The sequence below is a fragment of the Leptinotarsa decemlineata genome, unplaced genomic scaffold (genome assembly GCF_025532065.1).
Source record: "Leptinotarsa decemlineata unplaced genomic scaffold, Ldec_3_MD MMD2_P_RNA_scaffold_4, whole genome shotgun sequence".
NCBI classification, from domain to species: Eukaryota; Metazoa; Arthropoda; class Insecta; order Coleoptera; family Chrysomelidae; genus Leptinotarsa; species Leptinotarsa decemlineata.
This window is the reverse complement of record NW_027412531.1, coordinates 87,895-106,599: the sequence shown is the minus strand read 5'-3', so window position 1 is coordinate 106,599 and position 18,705 is coordinate 87,895. Positions and strand designations below refer to the sequence as shown.

The 18,705-nt window shown below is 33.8% G+C and overlaps 2 protein-coding genes across 3 annotated transcripts in view; one reads left to right on the top strand and one right to left on the bottom strand.

Moving 5' to 3' along the window:
• Positions 1–18,705, top strand: part of LOC111516700 (cytochrome P450 302a1, mitochondrial) — a 187,519-nt gene that overhangs the window by 118,436 nt on the left and 50,378 nt on the right. The window lies entirely within an intron of this gene.
• LOC141487596 (uncharacterized) lies at positions 1,562–8,518 on the bottom strand. Its single transcript, XM_074186748.1, has 2 exons — positions 8,062–8,518; positions 1,562–2,355 (listed from the first exon to the last, which is right to left on the bottom strand). The coding sequence occupies exons 1-2, from the start codon at positions 8,263–8,265 to the stop codon at positions 1,828–1,830; spliced, it is 732 nt and encodes a 243-aa protein (XP_074042849.1). The 5' UTR covers positions 8,266–8,518; the 3' UTR covers positions 1,562–1,827.

The following is an 18,705-nucleotide window of genomic DNA, read 5'->3' as shown; positions in this document are numbered from 1 at the left end:
TTTCGTAAAGATGAAACTTTTCCGCAATTTCTCTGTTACCACTGCATTATCCATCAGCAAGCATTATGTGGAAATTTCCTGAAACTAAACAACGTTATGAAACTGGTGGTAAAAATTGTGAACAAGATTAGAGCTCAAGCGTTACAAAGAAGATTATTCAGAACCTTGGCCGATGAAGTTGACTGTCATTACGGTGACCTACTCCTTCACTCAGAAGTCCGATGGTTGAGTAGAGGACGGGTGCTGAAACGTTTTAATGATGTCCTATCTGGCATAGTTCAATTTTTCAAACAACGCGAACCGACTCCGGAACTAGAAAATTCAATCTGGCTTAGAGATTTTGGTTTTCTCGTGGACATTACAGAGAAATTAAACGAACTCAATTTGCAGCTTCAGTGGAGAGACAAAGAACTAGCGGAAATGATTTCTGATATGAAAGCATTTATCAAAAAGCTGGAGTTTTGGGAACAAAACCTAATTAACAGCGATGCCAAGCATTTTCCTATTCTTTCAGAAAAAATATCTCAAAATCCATTAGAACCCTATGACAACAAATATCATGTAGAAATAATTTCTATCCTGAAGAATAACTTCAAAAATCGTTTTAAGGATTTCAGTGAAATGACTTTAGTAGCGCAGTTTGTTGTTTCTCCCTTTATGGAAATTGATATCCAACAGTTTGCAACTTGTGTTATGCAGAACTTTGGCGAAGACATCGCTGCAACAGAAATGGAAATCATTGAGTTTGAAAATGATTTAGTCTTAAAATCGTTAGTCTCAAGTACTGAATGTATCTGGCCTATTGTAAGAAAAGACAAATATTCAGTTCTATGCCGTGTTGCCTTGAAAGTGAAAGCATTATTCAGTTCAACCTATTTGTGTGAATCTTCTTTTTCCAATATGAAGTTTATTAAGAACAAATATCGCAATCGACTTACAGATGAACATTTGGATAATTGTATTCGAATGGCTGCATCAAATCATACTGCAAACATTTTTTTTTTCACTTAATTGTTTATAACTTTTGTAATGTTTATCGGCGCGTTTTCGGACCTTCCCTTAAACTTTCTAGGCAAAAATACGAATCGAATGACACCTTGGTCGTAATTTTTGGACAGGGCTGAAAAATGTCACCAAAAAGAGCTAAATCGAGTACATGTGAACCAGACTATTATTGTCCGATATATCTATGCATGAAACCTAACTCAGAATGAAATTTGTCTCGAGACCAACAGCAAAAACTGCAAGAGTTTCTCGAAGTTTTACATTTCGAAGATATGCAATATAAATATTAACGCACGAGTCACTACCCAATCATAACTTGAAGTTGTGGGACATCTGTTGATAATAAATCGCAAATTATAAAATTAATAATATTTATTAACCATAACATATACGTAGCAAGTCAAAAATAATTAATTAATCGAATAGTAAAATCACACGTTTCACAGTACATCACGTATGAGATAACATTAAAATTAACATTCACAAATACAAAAATATACACATTCCCCAAATTTCATAAACACATGAAACAATAATTAAAATTGTACTCGTGATGCACTTTTTGACATCTTTGGTGTAGTAATGAATATCACTGGAGTTTTTTATCAACACAATATTCAAGAGGATAATCAAACCGTTTGATCTTCCTCTTGAAGATGATCACTTGGTGATCGAAACACGTGTCGAGGCAGTAAAATAACGGTTTGGTGTTATGAAAAAACTCCAGTAATATTAATTATAAACGTGTCAATTTTGCTTGCCGTACGAATGTCCAGAGATTTATTTGATATTACACAAGAAAGCATTGCACATAATTTTTATTCATATATCAGTTCGGTTCCGTGCAATTTCCTCCAGAGCGTTTGCAATACGCACTTTCGCCCAGGACGATCTTTCTTTGGCGTCTGCTATTCTATTCAAGCAAGCCAATTTTCTTTCGTAGTAAGATGCTGTGATCTTCATTATATGCTCATCAGAATCATGCAGAACTTCTGTTGTGTTACCATGAGTATCATCGACATCATCTTCCACCTTATAATCTGAGAAACGATCGCCTTGCACTTTTTGATTACCATTAGCATTATCTTGTTCTTCATCTGGTGTTATGTTTATGAGAATAGATTCGATTGTATCTTCATCTTGCATGATTCCTTGTTTGTGATCATTATTATTGACCTCGACGTATTCATCACTATCCTCGACGTATTCATCACTATCCTCTTCCATCAAAGACTGGTCGTTTTCTTCGGATCCATCTGAGATTCTCAAAACTTTCATTTCTCTACTAGTCAGTGATCTGTAATCCTTGATAGATTTCATTTTGACTTTGGATTTCATGTCGTGCCAAGTCTGGAAATAAATAAAAGTCGGTATAACAAATGAAATAGAAGATACTGGAAAAGATATAAAAAAAAACGTTTTAGCTTTATATTGTACGAGTATTTGACTATGAGAAAGCTCTGTTCAAAGTGGGTGCCGCGCGTGCTCACTGTCGACCAAAAACAAGAACGTATTGATGATTCTGAGCAGTGTTTGGCCATGTTCAAACATAAAAACATAATTTTTGCGTCGATATGTGACAATGGATGAAACATGGATACACCACTCTACTCCGGAATCAAAACGATCGTCATCTGAGTGGAAAGCAACTGGTGAGCCTCGTCCAAAGCGCCTGAAAGCACCATTACCGGCTGGAAAGGTTATGGCCCCGGTATTTTGGGATGTGCGTGGTGTGACTATCAACAGTGAATATTATATAGCGTTATTGGATCGTTAGAAGGCTGACATTGCAAAGAAATGACCGCATATGGCAAAGGAAGAAATTTTGATTCATCTAGACAAAGCAACGTGTCACAAGTCAATCGAAACAATTTCAAAACTACAGGAATTGAACTTATAATTGCTCCCGCATCCACCTTATTCGCCAGATTTGGCTCCCAGTGACTACTAGCTGTTCAAAGGAATGCTCACCGGTAATAAATTTCGCTCGAATGAAGAGGTTATGGCTGAAACTGATGACTATTTTGAGACAAAAGATAAATCGTTACAGTGGCGCTGAAATGATTTTGTGTCTCTTGATGGAGTAAAGCCAATTTTTAACAAAAAAAAACGCGTATTTCATCAGTTCGGACTTCCATTGTCTAATATAATATAAATTGATTTGAAATTCCTGAAAAAAAATTAAAAAAGATTAACCGAAAATAACAATTTATTAAACAAAAAACTGAAATAACAAAGACATAACATACAAGCAACCACCAAAAAAATAAAACATTGAAATATTAATAAAAGCTGAAAATTGAATAATATTATTAACAAAAATGAAAAATTAAAATTAAAAGAATCCAAAACCAAGTTACGTCACGACGTTTCGATTGTTAGTATCCACAATCGTCTTCGAGTGATAACTGAACTTATTCCTCTGAGATCTGACTATTTATAGGTCATTCGAGTGCTTTCACCTATCCCCCTCTTTCCTCTCTCTGCTTCATTCGTTTTAGCGGGAGATGACCGTTTGGCGCTAGTCAAGCTAGCGTAGAGATACGTAACATATGGAAACCTCTAATCAAGCGGAAAACGACCAACTCCCGCCAAACGGTCATCTCCCGCTAAAACCAATGAAGCGGAGAGAAGGAAGAGGGGATATGTGAAAGGTGAAAGCATCCGAATGACCTATAAATAGTCGGATCTCGGAGGAATAAGTCCAGTTATAACCCGAAGACGATTGTGGATACTAACAATCGAAACGTCGTGACGTTACTTGGTTTGGAATATTTAAATTTTAATTTTTCATTTTTTTAATGATTTTTTTTTAATTTTCAGCTTTCATTAATATTTCAATTTTTCATTTTTTTTGGTTGTTGCCTGTATGTTATTTCTTTGTAATTTAAGTTTTTGTTTAATAAAATTGTTATTTTCGGTTACTCTTTTTTAATTTCTTTTTTCAGGGATTTCAAATCAATTTATATTATAGGTATTAGACAATGAAAGTCCGAACTGATGAAATACATTACGAAAAATTGTCAATCACCTTCAAATAAAAAAAAAGCGTTTTCTTTCTTAGGCCCAGGACTTTTGAAAAACGTCAATCCTATTGTCATGGTTCATTATATTTTCCCAAATGAAAAATTACTACAGAATAAATTCGCAAATACTTTTTTTTAAGATTTTACAACATTGGTATGAATTGAAAGTTGATTTTTTTTAGTCTCAACTTCGAGAAAACTGATATTCAAGAAGAAAAGAGAATCAAAACTTTCTATGCTTTTTACCACTTTTATTTGTAACTTATAATACTAAATTATAATGAATAAAAAAAATTCATGGCACTTTTCTATATATATATATATATATATATATATATATATATATATATATATATATATATATATATATATATATATATATATATATATATATATATATATATATCTGTTTTTATAATTTTTTTCTGTTTCAGAAAAAAATATAACGTTGGCCAATATTTGTTTATAACAAATTGTTAAACTAATAAACAATTAAATAATAAATAAAAAAAAATTTTTTGCCAAACTATTCAAAAGTGTAAATTATGATTTTTAAAAGCAAAATTATTTCTTTACGAATTATTAAAACAATCGAAATATAAAAACCCCAATTTAAAAAAAATAAATTTTTTTTTTATTATAATCATCTCTAGACAACAAAATAGCAAAAAAAAATTTTCAAAAATATTGAATTTCTCTATTTGTTTAAAACAATTTAATAAACAAATTACGTAAAAAAATCATATCCTATGTTAATAACTGCCATTGTTTAATGTGAAACCAGACATAGCTAAATATCAATTTAAAAAAATATAGGTATATCAACAATTTTTAGATATTTCATTTTGCAATAGTTATAAAAAATCAAAATTACCAAATTAATAAATTTTTATGAACTTTTATCGCAGGATCGTATGAAATATATATATTAAAATGCTCCAAGAAGTTTAAAATTTTTAGGCCAATTATTTATAACTTTTATCCCATTATTTATGCCAACGCAGATTGGGAAAAAATTTGTTAGTTAACAATTGAATAACTTTTCGAAAAATGGTGATCATTTTTTTTTCTACGGGACTCTTCAAATTTTTAAAATGACATTTTATGTTATAAAAAAAATTCTTTTGATAAACTCTCTTTAGCGGCAGTGCGCGCATGCCGTAACAGTCGCGCGGAACCCTATTTTCAAAGTCAAATTATAAATAATGGAGATTTCAGAAGTCGGGACTTTTTTATCGGAAATTTTCTCCTCTCTAACGAGCTTTTTTCAAAATTGCTTAAATATTAATATTTTTTGAGTATTAACGAAAAACTAAATACCATTTTTTTAAATCTTATTTTGTTGATAACAATTGCAATTTTTTACCTGCACCAAAATCCTTCAAAAACATTTTTCTAGAGGTGATTCCGAATCGAATGAGCTATCGCTCATATTTTTAGGACCTTTATCTCTATTTTTCATGTTTTTGAACTTGTTGATTGGACTATATCGGTATTTTGTAAAAATGAATTGTTGATTGTTGCTTTCAGGTGATACATGAATTAAATTGATTGTTGATAATTTTTATTCGGCGCTGCGGTCGGACGGAATATTGTGTTTCTATCACTAGACTATCATGTTGCCAGATTTAAAAATTCAGCTTCTGCAAGAAACCGCTCGAAGCTAGCGCCGAATTGAAATTATCAACAATCGTTTCAATTCATGTAACTATAATTATCAACAAACAATTTTATTCATGTTTCACAGAAATTGTAGTAAATTATTCGATACTTACAAAAAAAAGTATATATGACAAACATTTACTTCCAAAAATTTCAAACAATGAATCTATATTATAACTGTTCGCAACTTTTCATCAAACAAATTAATTAATGTAACATTTTAAGTCAAGTGTCATTTAAAATAGAACAAATTTCGCGAACAATCGTTTTTAATGTGTGGAACAAATGCATGAATCAATTAAATTCAAACAAATAAATTGTTAGTTGAATAAATTGAGGAATTAATATTTCTGACAATAAAAAGTAAAACGGCGTTCCATAGGCCCGGGACTTTCCAGTCCATGATACTGAAAACACTCACTAGAGACAGCATTGTTGTTTTGACGAAGGAGAAGTGTTTTCTTCTGAACATATTGGAAATTCATATTATCTACAGAAAAAGATTTGTGGATCCCTAGCAAACAAACATCTCCTAAATAAGATTCTTTACACTTTTCCTCGAAATAGAAATTTGAAAATGAAGTAATTCTAAAAATGATATCGTGAACTTCAATAATAAAGAGAAACTTAGATTATCCAACAAGTTAAGCCACATTTGGCCGTTTCTTTTCATGATTTTCCGAAATCAGAACGACGAGCATTCCTTTTCATCTCTGATTTATTTGGATAATGCTTGGCAGTATTAATCCATTTAATAGGCTTACCATTCAAGAAAAGCTTTCGAATTATCTAACCTTATAATTCTCGAAGCAGATTAAATGAAATAACTCAGTGAAATTGGGACAACTTGTTGATATACCTAACTCTATTCACATCAACCTGACCTAACAATAAATTTTAGGCAATAGTTTCAATGAATCCATGAACAATTATGCGAATTATCAATTCAAAATTTTTATACCTGCAATTTCTGGTAATCGGTGAATGGGTATAACAAACAATTGCTCTTATTCTATTTTCTATGAAAAAAATCATACTCTATTGAAGGAAATAGGTACGAACCTAGAAATTTTTTCAGAGGAAGATTCATATGACCAATATTCAGTTATGAAATGTGAATATTATACACTCTGCATGAGAGATAAAGAAAGCTCACTTGAATGATTCTGAGATTGAGGAAATTTTGATTAGTTCCAGAGATATTCGGGAAGAACAGAAATTCACAAATTTCGTCTTAATTTTTTCTGGCGCTGGGTACGGGAAGAGAGAATCATAAGTTTGCTATTTTGGGGGCAATTTTACTGATGTATCACATATAATAAGAATTTCCTGAATTTCCCAACTTCATTTGAATATGCTCCAGACTTTTTCATGCCGGAACGCCTTATCTTGGACACATTGTATGTATAGAGATTTTGTGATAAATTCCATTCTTCGAATTCCCAGAAAAATCTAGCGAAATTTTAGTTTTCGATGCGGTGGAAAGTAAATATTCGTTTTGAGATCATCCTGCGATTTTGAAAAAAATGTTGATTGTACTTACGTATTTTGATGCGTAGATTACGAATCCGAAATAAAAAAGCGGCCCTCCCCCTTATTTACAAAGTTAAAGCCCTTCAAAGTTAATAAAAGCCTTCTTTTTCACAAGTTAAACTATTTAAAAACACAAGCATTTATTCACTAGGACACCTTTATACCTTATTCCTCCTTCTTTGACACCTTTCACTTCAATAATCAATATTTTTTCAATAAAAATGTTAAAAAATGTACGGAGCTGCTTTTTGGTTACATATCTCTGTATTTTATGTTTTTAAGGTTAATGGCATAGTTGGTACGACTGATAGTGTCAATATTCCTGAAGTAATTCAAATGTTTTTTACCTTCATTCGTAAATTGGTTTTTGGTGGTGTATTACGAATTTGAAATAGTAGGCGGCGGCAAATACCAACCGCTTTTTTCTGAAATGTCACTAGTAACTAACCTAGAAATAGAAGAGTGTAACCAGGAGAAGCATTCGTTTTTAAATTAAGTTTTTTATAAGAAAAATGTTGACTATTGAATTGAAAAGTGCCAATTAAGGAGGAATAAAGTGTAAAGGTGATCTAGTGAATCAATGCTTGTGTTTTTAAATAGTAGTCTTGTGAAAAAGAAGGCTGAAAAGTTGCCCTTTTCTGATCTTTGAAGGACCGTAACTTTGTAAATAAGGAAGAGCGCCGCTTTTTTCTTTCTAATTCGTAATCTACGCATCAAAATACGTAAGTACACTCAACATTTTTTTCAAATCCGCCGGGTGTCCTCAAAACGAACATTTACCCATTTTAGAATACTCCAGTTCCTTATAGGTTCTATTTAGATAAAGTATACGTACTTTCCTCCACTGCTTCCAGCTTTTAATGCTTCGTTTTCCTGGTAAACGGTTGAGAGCAGTCGCCAGTGCTTGCCACTCTATTTGAGCTTCTTCAATTGTAAACGTGGGAGAAAATTTGCCTATCGCCAATTTTGGCTTTTTCTGGAGATATTGTAATAAGTACTGCTTCTGGATCTTCGAAACATGTGGTCGACTGGCCTTCATTTTCGAATATTGAATAATTGGAATGGTAATAAAACGTGTATGTCAAGACAACGTATTTTGATACCTCCTGCTCCTCAGAACACCTCACACGAAACTAACACTATGCACGCATGTGACTATCTACCAATACGAGCAGATTCATACACAACACCCTTATAATTGTTCTACAGGTAGTTAGGTAGGATGTTCCCTTTTGCCCCTCATTCGAGTGCATTTGGCCAGGCTTCTCCTGCTCATAGTGAACAGAAGCTTCGTCCAGAAGCGCAGCAAACTCACTCGAGACAATGCTGCCAACCTAAGTTTTTTCATTCACTTCTTCCTTCAACAAATATTTAGGAAGACATGTTTGTGGCGTCATTTCAGGAAAATAGCGCTAAATTTGAACTGAAATGTAATAACTTATTCAAAGCTGGCAATTTATTGACAGATCTGGCGATTTCTAATAACATTTGACTGCTGAATCTTCATTTTTGAAAAGTAACCTGAATTGGCAATTCTTAAAGAAGGTCGAACTTTGTCAATCTTGTCGCTTTTTCCGAATTAATATGCTCTGTGAGTATGTTCTGCATTATATCACAGCATAGGTAACAATCAGCAATGTCACTTCGCTTGGCGGGAGAAGTTCGCGCATATCCGTCGCGGTGATGAGTCCGCCATTTTGGGAAGTGACAGACTTTCTCATTCTGCTCTTGGCTTTGCTCTTGTTAGAATGTAAATGTTACCGTGTCCTGTGCGTATCGTGAATTTTAACTTTCAACATAATGGAAAAACTAATAGATGGTGGACACGTTTGTGCTGTAAATTGTTGTAAAAGTAACAGTTCAATATCCAAAATGAGTTTTTTCATGTTTCCGAAGGACCACTTGATAAATAAATTACTGAAAATCCATAGTTGTGACATTTGTGTGAGCTATTCTAAAACAAATTGTGAATTAAATAATGAATCTCTCTACTGTTATTTCAGAGCATTTCAAAAGGGAACTCTTGACACATTCGATAATAATAATAATAATACTTTATTACCTTTTAGACAAAAATTACATTGTATGGTAATCGTCAAGCTTATACAGGCTGATTCACGGTGGATGGCACATTAGACGTTTCTGGTGAACCAGACAACGGATCACTTTGAAAATTTAATGGAGGGCATATTCGGACATTCTCTAGCCAACTAAAATATTTTCGACAATGCGGTGTTGCCGCTTCTATTAGAAAGCAGTAGCAACTTTGATTTTTCAAATAGAACACTCTGTATATAATATTATTTTTGGAATCTCCAACAATTGCCCGACAACTTTTCTTGATATTTCCCTATACCTATCTGTTACCGTTTTCGAAATAAACATTAATTTCAATGTTTTTCTTCGAAAATCATGACTTCTAAAAATGCCGATATCTTTTAGTTAAGAAGTACTATGATATCGAAATTTGGTTTGGAGTTAGGTGATACTTGGACACTTCTCACACGTCAGCCTAATCTCCGTTACTTCAATACAGAGTGGTAAAAAAATACAGTTTTTTCGTTTGCTTGAAAAAGTTGCTGAAATTTGATTATTTTAAATGGAACACCCTGTATATTATTGAAAATTCGGAAAGCTGCTGAAATTTGCTTTCTTTCTATGTATATCATACCTATACCTAACTAGTCAAGCTTCGGACTTATGAACATTTATTTGTGACAATGTCCCTTCAGAATGGTATTTCCATTCGGTATTTGGTAAGCAGGCCATGATTACTATTTGACAGTAGCGTTGTGACATTCTCCTAATAATATCGACATTTTCGTTACTTCAGAAGTTGCAAATACCTTCAAAACGATGGAACAAAACTATTCAAACGAAGTTCTTATGAATTTGTTTATTATTTTTGGACAGTGTGACAAAATTATCAGCAGAACATGTAGAAAGTTCAATGAAATGTATCCGAATCTACCGCCAATGAACCTCAAGAAATTTATACGAATTCAGAACAATTTCAATGCATTTGGATCAACTTTAAAAGCACCAAGAAACTTGCCTCGACCCGTAACTTTCGAAGACAACCAGATTAATGTCTTAGCATATTTTCACGCATTTCCCGAGTCATCGATAAGAAGTGCTGAAGAAGATTTGGGTATAAAATATTCATCGGTTCAAAGAATCTTGCGAAGACATAAAATGCATGATTATAAATTCACCAAAATTCAAGCAATGAAGCCTCAAGATCCTCAACAGAGAGTAGAATTTTGTGAAATGTTGTTGACACGCATTCAAGAAGATCCACTTTTTTTAAATAAAATTATTTGGACTGATGAATCGAAATTTTCGAGAGAAGGGATTTTCAATAGAAAAAATCGTCATTATTGGTCCAGTGAAAATCCTCACGTCACAAAAGAAGCCGGATTTCAAGAAAAATTCAGTTTTAATGTCTTCTGCATGTTGATGGACAACAAATTGAGGTACGTGATATACGAGGAGTCATTAACATCCAGAAGCTACCTGAATATTTTGGAGAATACTGTAGACAGTTTCGTGGATAATCTGCCACTCGAAGATTATCGAAACTGTTGGTACCAACTAGACGGAGCTCCTGCACATTGCACAAGAGAAGTGAGCGCAGAACTGGATAGACTATTTGACGATCGGTGGATGAGGCGCTTGGGACCATGGAATTGGCCAGCGAGATCACCCGATCTTAATCCATTAGATTTTTATTTGTGGGGAATGTTTAAAGAAAAAGGTTACAAAATACCCGTGCGTTCGAGAGATGAATTGTTAGAAAGGATCGCCCAAACATTTGAAGATTTGGATCCCAATGAAATCAGATCTGCCACAACGAAAGCAGTCAACACCCGCATTTTAAAGTGCTTGGAAGTGAACGGCCAGCGATTCGAACATATTTTGAAATATTCCACATGATTGTTTTACTTTTTTATAATTATTCATATCAATATATCCAATTTCAAGTTTTTTGGTGCTTTTTTAAAGTTTATCCAAACACATTGAAATTGTTCTGAATTCGTATAAATTTCTTGAGGTTCATTGGCGGTAGATTCGGATACATTTCATTGAACTTTCTACATGTTCTGCTGATAATTTTGTCACACTGTCAAAAAATAATAAACAAATTCATAAGAACTTCGTTTGAATAGTTTTGTTCCATCGTTTTGAAGGTATTTGCAACTTCTGAAGTGACGAAAATGTCGATATTATTAGGAGAATGTCACAACGCTACTGTCAAATAGTAATCATGGCCTGCTTACCAAATACCGAATGGAAATACCATTCTGAAGGGACATTTTCACAAATAAATGTTCATAAGTCCGAAGCTTGACTAGTTAGGTATAGGTATGATATACATAGAAAGAAAGCAAATTTCAGCAGCTTTCCGAATTTTCAATAATATACAGGGTGTTCCATTTAAAATAATCAAATTTCAGCAACTTTTTCAAGCAAACGAAAAAACTGTATTTTTTATCACCCTGTATTGAAGTAACGGAGATTAGGCTGACGTGTGGGAAGTGTCCAAGTATCACCTAACTCCAAACCAAATTTCGATATCATAGTACTTCTTAACTAAAAGATATCGGCATTTTTAGAAGTCATGATTTTCGAAGAAAAAAATTGAAATTAATTTTTATTTCGAAAACGGTAACAGATAGGTATAGGGAAATATCAAGAAAAGTTGTCGGGCAATTGTTGGAGATTCCAAAAATAATATTATATACCGAGTGTTCCATTTGAAAAATCAAAGTTGCTACTGCTTTCTAATAGAAGCGGCAACACCGCATTGTCGAAAATATTTTAGTTGGCTAGAAAATGTCCGAATATGCCCTCCATTAAATTTTCAAAGTGATCCGTTGTCTGGTTCACCAGAAACGTCTAATGTGCCATTCACCGTGAATCAGCCTGTATATTGATGGTAAAAACTACCAAGTACCGACGCCAGCTTATGGCAGGATTCGATGCAGGTTGAGCGTAACGTATCCATATCATGAATCGATTATCGCAAGGCATTTGATACAGCATCGCATGAGCCCATCTTGGAAATCCTCAAGACGGTATCAGAGCGGTGCATGTGCGAAAGTAGTAGTTCATATTGGATTTGAATCGCTGGAGATTAAATTTATTTTTGAAAACGTTCTCAGGAAGTTTATCCCACATAAACGCAGTTCTCCAAATGAAAGAGTTCTCAAACAGTGAATTTCGAGGTGTACTGAGTTTAGTAGTGTCCGACTGAAACTGGTTCTTACCGAATTTCGGCAACGGTCTCAGTTTTTGCCGAAACCGAAACTTCCTTACAAGGATTATGTTTTGGGGAAAAAAACATGAAAACGTTATTATAATCAGTCAGCCTTTATTTTTTATATAACAACGTTATAAAGTCTTCGACATTTTTACTTATTGATAATTAACAAGTCAACATAACAAGAAAAAATATTTATTGCACATCAAAAATACTTAAAATAGGTGAGGCGTTTATTTGAGTAGGTGTAGATCCTTCTTTTGAATATTATTAATAGTTTTTCAAAAAGATTAAACATAAAATTACTTCTGAAAAAAGGTTGGTTGGGTAACAGTATCAATTTTTTCTTTAAAAAACAATTGGTTTCTTGCCGACGTTTCGAATTTATTTAAATTTTCCTTCAGGGCTCGAAAAATAGTTGATATTACTGTTTTAAAAACCATCAGTCATATTAGTTACATATTAAAAAAAAAACATTGCAAACAACCAAAATTTCCGAGATATCACCAATACAAAACGACATGAACTCCCGAATGCAGTTTTGGTTTCGGTCGTAGTATCGGCAGGTCTGCCGCTGAAACCGAAACTAAACCGAAACCCGTTTTTTTGCCAAAACTCGACCGAAACCGAACTTTCCGTCGGACACTAGAGTTTAGCCTCATAAGGATGAGCAGCCACAGTCAGTCGCGTATTCCTGATATGAACCGCTTTTGGTAGAATCAATTGTGCCAAGTCGCTTCTCGTAAAAGTATCTATAGAAGAGAGACAAATCTCCAGCCTTCAGTGTTCCAGAGTATCAAGGTTGCAAGTGATGTTCCCGTCTCCGATCAGGTGGATGACCATATGGTCGTACGGTCAATAAGGAGTATAATCTTGAAGTTGTACGCCACTTGTTCGTAAATTTTTGGCCAAAAACAAGCACCGTAGTCATGCCTCAGCCACCATATTTACCAGATTTGCCTCCCTGCGACTTTTTTCTGTCTCTAAAATCGAAAAGACCCATGAAAATGTGGTGTTTTGCGGCGACTGACAAGATAAAACCGAACTGCTGAGCTCAAGAACATACCAAAAAGTGCATAACGGCTTCGAGAAGTGACAAAAATGCTGACACAATTGTATTATATCTAAGAGGGACCGAATAGAAATTGATGAAAAAATGAGTATTTCTTAACAAATGAAAATCCACTTCACTTATTCAACAGAACACGTGTGATACAGGTATAGTGTTCTTCCATCATAGTTCACATCTCATCCCGTGAGAATTTACTATGCTATCAATAATCGTTAAACGTATAATATTCAGTAGAACCCGGATGGATAATGGACGATTTTATGGTTTTCGAAAATAAGAACAGTTTGTGACAATCATGCATATATTATCATTTCCTGCACATAACAATGAATCGAACGAAAACAACAAATGACAATCTGAAAATTAAATATCCTCAGGTCAGTTATAAACCTAGATCTATAAATCATTCAGAAAATTCGTGGTGGGTCAGTGCAAGTCACTAATTGCCTAAATACCCTTATATTGGTTTTGACGTCGATCACTCAGATTTTGCTACCTCTGCCTAGGAATGCTTCGCCAGAAATCAGTGCCCAATACTATAAAACATCACACAATATGATTTCTGTTGCTGAAAATGAGAACCATTGTGAACGTTTACTTGAAACTCATAGATGTGACAGATTCATCAAAAACGGGCTGTGAGCAATTGGGAAGCATGCCATTTTTCCTAGAAATCTCGCGCAGAATTTCCTGATCTGTCTTGGGTAGTATCGTCTGACGTTGGTGGAAAAACTACAAAGGAATAAAATCAGTAAGTAAGTAACGATATCAAATAATAGTTGGAAAAAATATTACTTACTTCTCCGTGGAGAAAATATTGGAAAGGAATCATTCCATGGCTCTAATAATCCCAGATCTACCAATCGTGCTGCCCATTGTGGAATATCTGGAAAACTGGATGCCGGTCGATGATCAGGAAGCCCTTCTTTCGGACTATTTTGAGATCTGGAATACGTAAAATTGTCAGTAAGTTGCTACACATAGAAATATTGTAGAGTTGAGGATTTTGAAAGTTACGAAAGTTAACTGTTTGATAAAATTTAGCTAATATGGATCTATCGATTTAAAATAATAGTATGGGCTTTGGAGAACTTACCTAACAGAGTTAGTATCCATCATCGGGCGTACATTTGAAGTTGAATCCATTACTCTAATGTCCTCTTTCCTCCTTTTCGGAATGACTCTATGCCTAGAGTCAGTAGGTCTCCCAATAGAACGAAAACCATTTCTTTTTTGTTCGAAATTCCGAAAGGACATTGGACGATTGATTCTTCTACCTACATCAATCCTATTTGATATTTCACGGTGATTTTCAATACTCCCCACACTTTTGGGTTGTGGAACTACTGATTTCGTCGACCTGCTAATGCCTCCAGTCTGCGAAATATTCTTCAAAGGGAAAATATTTGATTTCTCCAGGAATTTTTTTTCTCCCAACCGCATTTTTGCTACTATTGTATTTTGTGTCTGAACTGACGATGTTGTTGGCGGCGATCCCAACGGAGATAACATGTTTGGAAAAAATGTTTCAGATTCAAGGTTTTCAGAAATTGCTGGCGTGCTGGTTGAAGATATATTTTGTTTGGATTGAACTGATATTCCTATCTCTGAACACAGTTCAAGCAGTTCTCTGGAAAAGGTATCTTCGTCCGATTCTTTCGTCGGAATACCCTTCTGAGGTTCTAAGAACTTTGCTGTCGTTGGCGGCGACCCTAACGGAGATAACAACTTCGGACAGAATGTTTCTGATGCCAGAATTTCGCTTATTGGGGGTGTGCTGCCTGGGGAAATACTTTTTTTGGGTTCAACTGCCAAATCTACCTTTGAACATAGTTCGTGCAGTTCATCTGCAGTCTCTTCGTCCGATTCTTCACCAAAAAGATCTTTCATCTGTCTTTTAAGATCTGAAAAAACTCCCAATCATAAATTATAGAACAAATTGGAAAACATATTTCTTCAAATACTACTAGTAAACGATACACATTAGCTCACTGAAATATACTGAATAGCGGAACACTAACTTAAATTCCTCCTCAGGTATTTTCATATTTTTTGTATTCAGCAGTTCATTTTAGATATGAGAAATTCTTTGGGTTGTACATTGATTCCTCAAAAGATACGAAATTTTCTCAAGCTTGAAAACTATTTATAAATATTCTTGCAAAAAAAGTTTGGTAAATTCGAAATGAAGTGCTGAGACCAAAAAATGTCAAGTGGACCTGTGATCTTATACACAGCAACGAACAAAAAATAATCACCAATAAACACAAAGTATCTGCTGAAGTTTTGCGTAAATCATGATATATAGTATACATTCTATCAATTACGGATGAGCTCTGAAGAATTGATTAATATAATCGCGAAACGTTGGCAGAGTCACAGATTCCGTGGTTTATTATTCAACATCCTGCGATTTGCTACAAATATTTTGGGGCTTTCAACCTTTATATCTTTTGTCCTATAAAGCTTTGTATACCCACGAACAAATTCAAGTTTCATGCCGATATAAAAATGAAATTCCTTTTCTCTACCTATGCGTTCCTGAAGAAAATCATTTTCAATTCACTTTCTGTAAGTTTTTCTAAAACAAAACTGCAGAAAATCATGAATGAATAGAAAGTCGTATAAACTAAAGAAATATTTGCTTTTCGTATAATATTATCCATACATTTGATTTCAAGAGTCTACACAGTTTAAAATTTTTATGTAGAATAGAAAAATGACTATTGTTAAGTTCGAAAAGAAATTGAAAATCAAATATATTATTAGAAAATAATTACTCACCTTCCATAATTGAACAGTAAAATGATCAAAAGTAGCTCCAACAAAATGTTCACTATAATGACACACTTCGATTCACTGATAATCTTCACACTAGTATTGACAAAATTGAGTCAAATACAATAATGAAAATTGTGCCATGAATGGCATATTTATATTCATTTACATTACCTGTATTCAGGTTTTTAGGTCAACAATATTTATTAAAATTAATTACCTGTATATTGTGACTACCTGTGGTATATTTCAATAATTCTAATAATTATAGGTAAAAATTCTAAAGACATTATATTACAGGTACGCCATTTTTGCTATCCGGGAAAAATATTATTCAATTGAAACTGCCAAATTTATTCAAGTAATTCTTTCCTGGCTCTCATACCGATTCTCACGAAAGCTCTAATAAAAAAATCAATCAACATAGATTAGCTTTCAACGTGAAGATGATAAAAATTCCAGCATCCACTTCAGAATAATCCCCAGATATATTCCAAAAGTCTGTTATTTTTGGCGCGAAAAACTCATATGTCCTGCGCGGCGAAATAAATTACTTGTATCAGTTGAAAGTGATACCAGTGACAAGTGCACAGAATATATTTGAAAGTAAGTGTTTTTAATTATTATTAAATGTAACTTAATTCAAAGTTGGTGAGAGTTGTTGAATTATCATTGAATTTTCACTTCAAATTTTCCTCAGATTGATTTACTTGAGAATTTTTTCAGCACACCTTTTGGGGCTTATGATTTTTTTATTTGATTTGTAATATGAAGCGGTTTGGAGGTAGTTACGTACTCCTCGAGTTGACCCTTGACTCTGGAACTCAATCTTCAGCAATGAATGAAAGATGAAAACCAGTAAATGCTGACATCTCTTTTTTCTCGAATAATAACTCTTGAAGTGAATAATTGTATCCTATAATTTGGTTTGATGTTTTCTTAGATGACAACCTCATGACCGGAAAATATGATTATGAATTTTACTCGAGAATTATCCAAGGTGAATAAGAGTTTTTCTTCTATTTTATCTTTTTGTCTTCGATGATACCATATCTTTTCTACAGAAATATTTGTAATGTTGTTTGTTGAGAGAGTGTTCGTATAATTTGTGATTTCAAACATAAACTTCTTTTTTTTTGTTTTTACAAAAATTAAATGCAAGATCGGTTGTAGAGAGAAAGCCAATTAACAAAGTATCAGACTTGTCAGTGAAACGCCGCAGAGGATATTGGCAGCCTAAATCGTAAGAGGCAAATTTGGCGAGACGGTGTTTTTGGATTTGTGTGATATATGATATGATATTGCAAAGTTGAGCCGAAGATAGTGCCTTTCAATACTATCTGTGCTGCAACGACTTGTCATATTTGCGAAAAAACCGTTTACCCCCAAATATGTTATCGTGCATGACTATGATCATTATACGAAGGTGTTTCGGGGATTTGCCCACCAAGCCCTTTGTAATGTCAATTTTCGAAAATTGTTTGTGGTACCCTTCACTTTTCATAATCTTTCAGGATATGACAGTCACTCCATTACAAGAGATATCATAAAAATGGGATGTGTGAGCATACTTCCTTCAAATAAAGGAAAGCACATTTCTTTCACACAGAACGATGCTGAAACTGAAATTAAATTTCGATTTATAGATTATTTTCGATTCATGGGAACGTCGTTGGATGAATTAGCATCCACATTGAATAAAAATAATTTGGAAATTGAAAAAAAAATTATTTATTCAGATGACTTAAAATTCAATCTCGTCACCAAGAAGGGGGTATTTCCATATGAATATATAGATAACACGGAAACATTAAAAGACACCGAGTTACCATCACGAGAAGAATTCTATAATAAATTGTATGTATGCGAATGATACCGCTATATGTATATGCTTACCCGTTCTCAAGCGAGGTTGCACAGAGCAAATCCAGACAAACTTGGATGAGAAAATCATTCCATATCTAGAGAAGAATAGGATATCTTTCAACACTTACAAGAAGGAACTCGTAAAATTTTGATATAAATCCACAAATCTGGGAATCTTTGAAAAACTACAAAAAGGTGAAGGAGCAGAAGTCCCCGAGATACCTGGGAGTAGTACTATACAGATCAATGTTCAAACAGAGGCCGAGCAGAGCGATTAAGAGAACCTACCTTCTGATAGCTAGAACCTTCAATCTATCCATGAAAAATGAGTTATTGATCTTTAAATAATTTTTTTGATTTATTAATAAGACCAGCAATGATAAACGCGTGCCCAGTATTTTGCAGCCTCAAAAAACCTCACATCAGAGGCTTGAAAGGATGCAGAATAAAGTGCTCCATATTTAGTAACTTCAAGACGATGTGACCTTGAAGTGTCTGGT

Coding starts and splice junctions, on each gene's coding strand:
- LOC141487596 (XM_074186748.1), bottom strand. CDS start 8,265: ATGAAGGCCAGTCGACCACATGTTTCGAAGATCCAGAAGCAGTACTTA. Junction 2,356..8,061: donor GCTGGAAGCAGTGGAGGAAA/GTACGTATACTT, acceptor ATTTATTTCCAG/ACTTGGCACGACATGAAATC.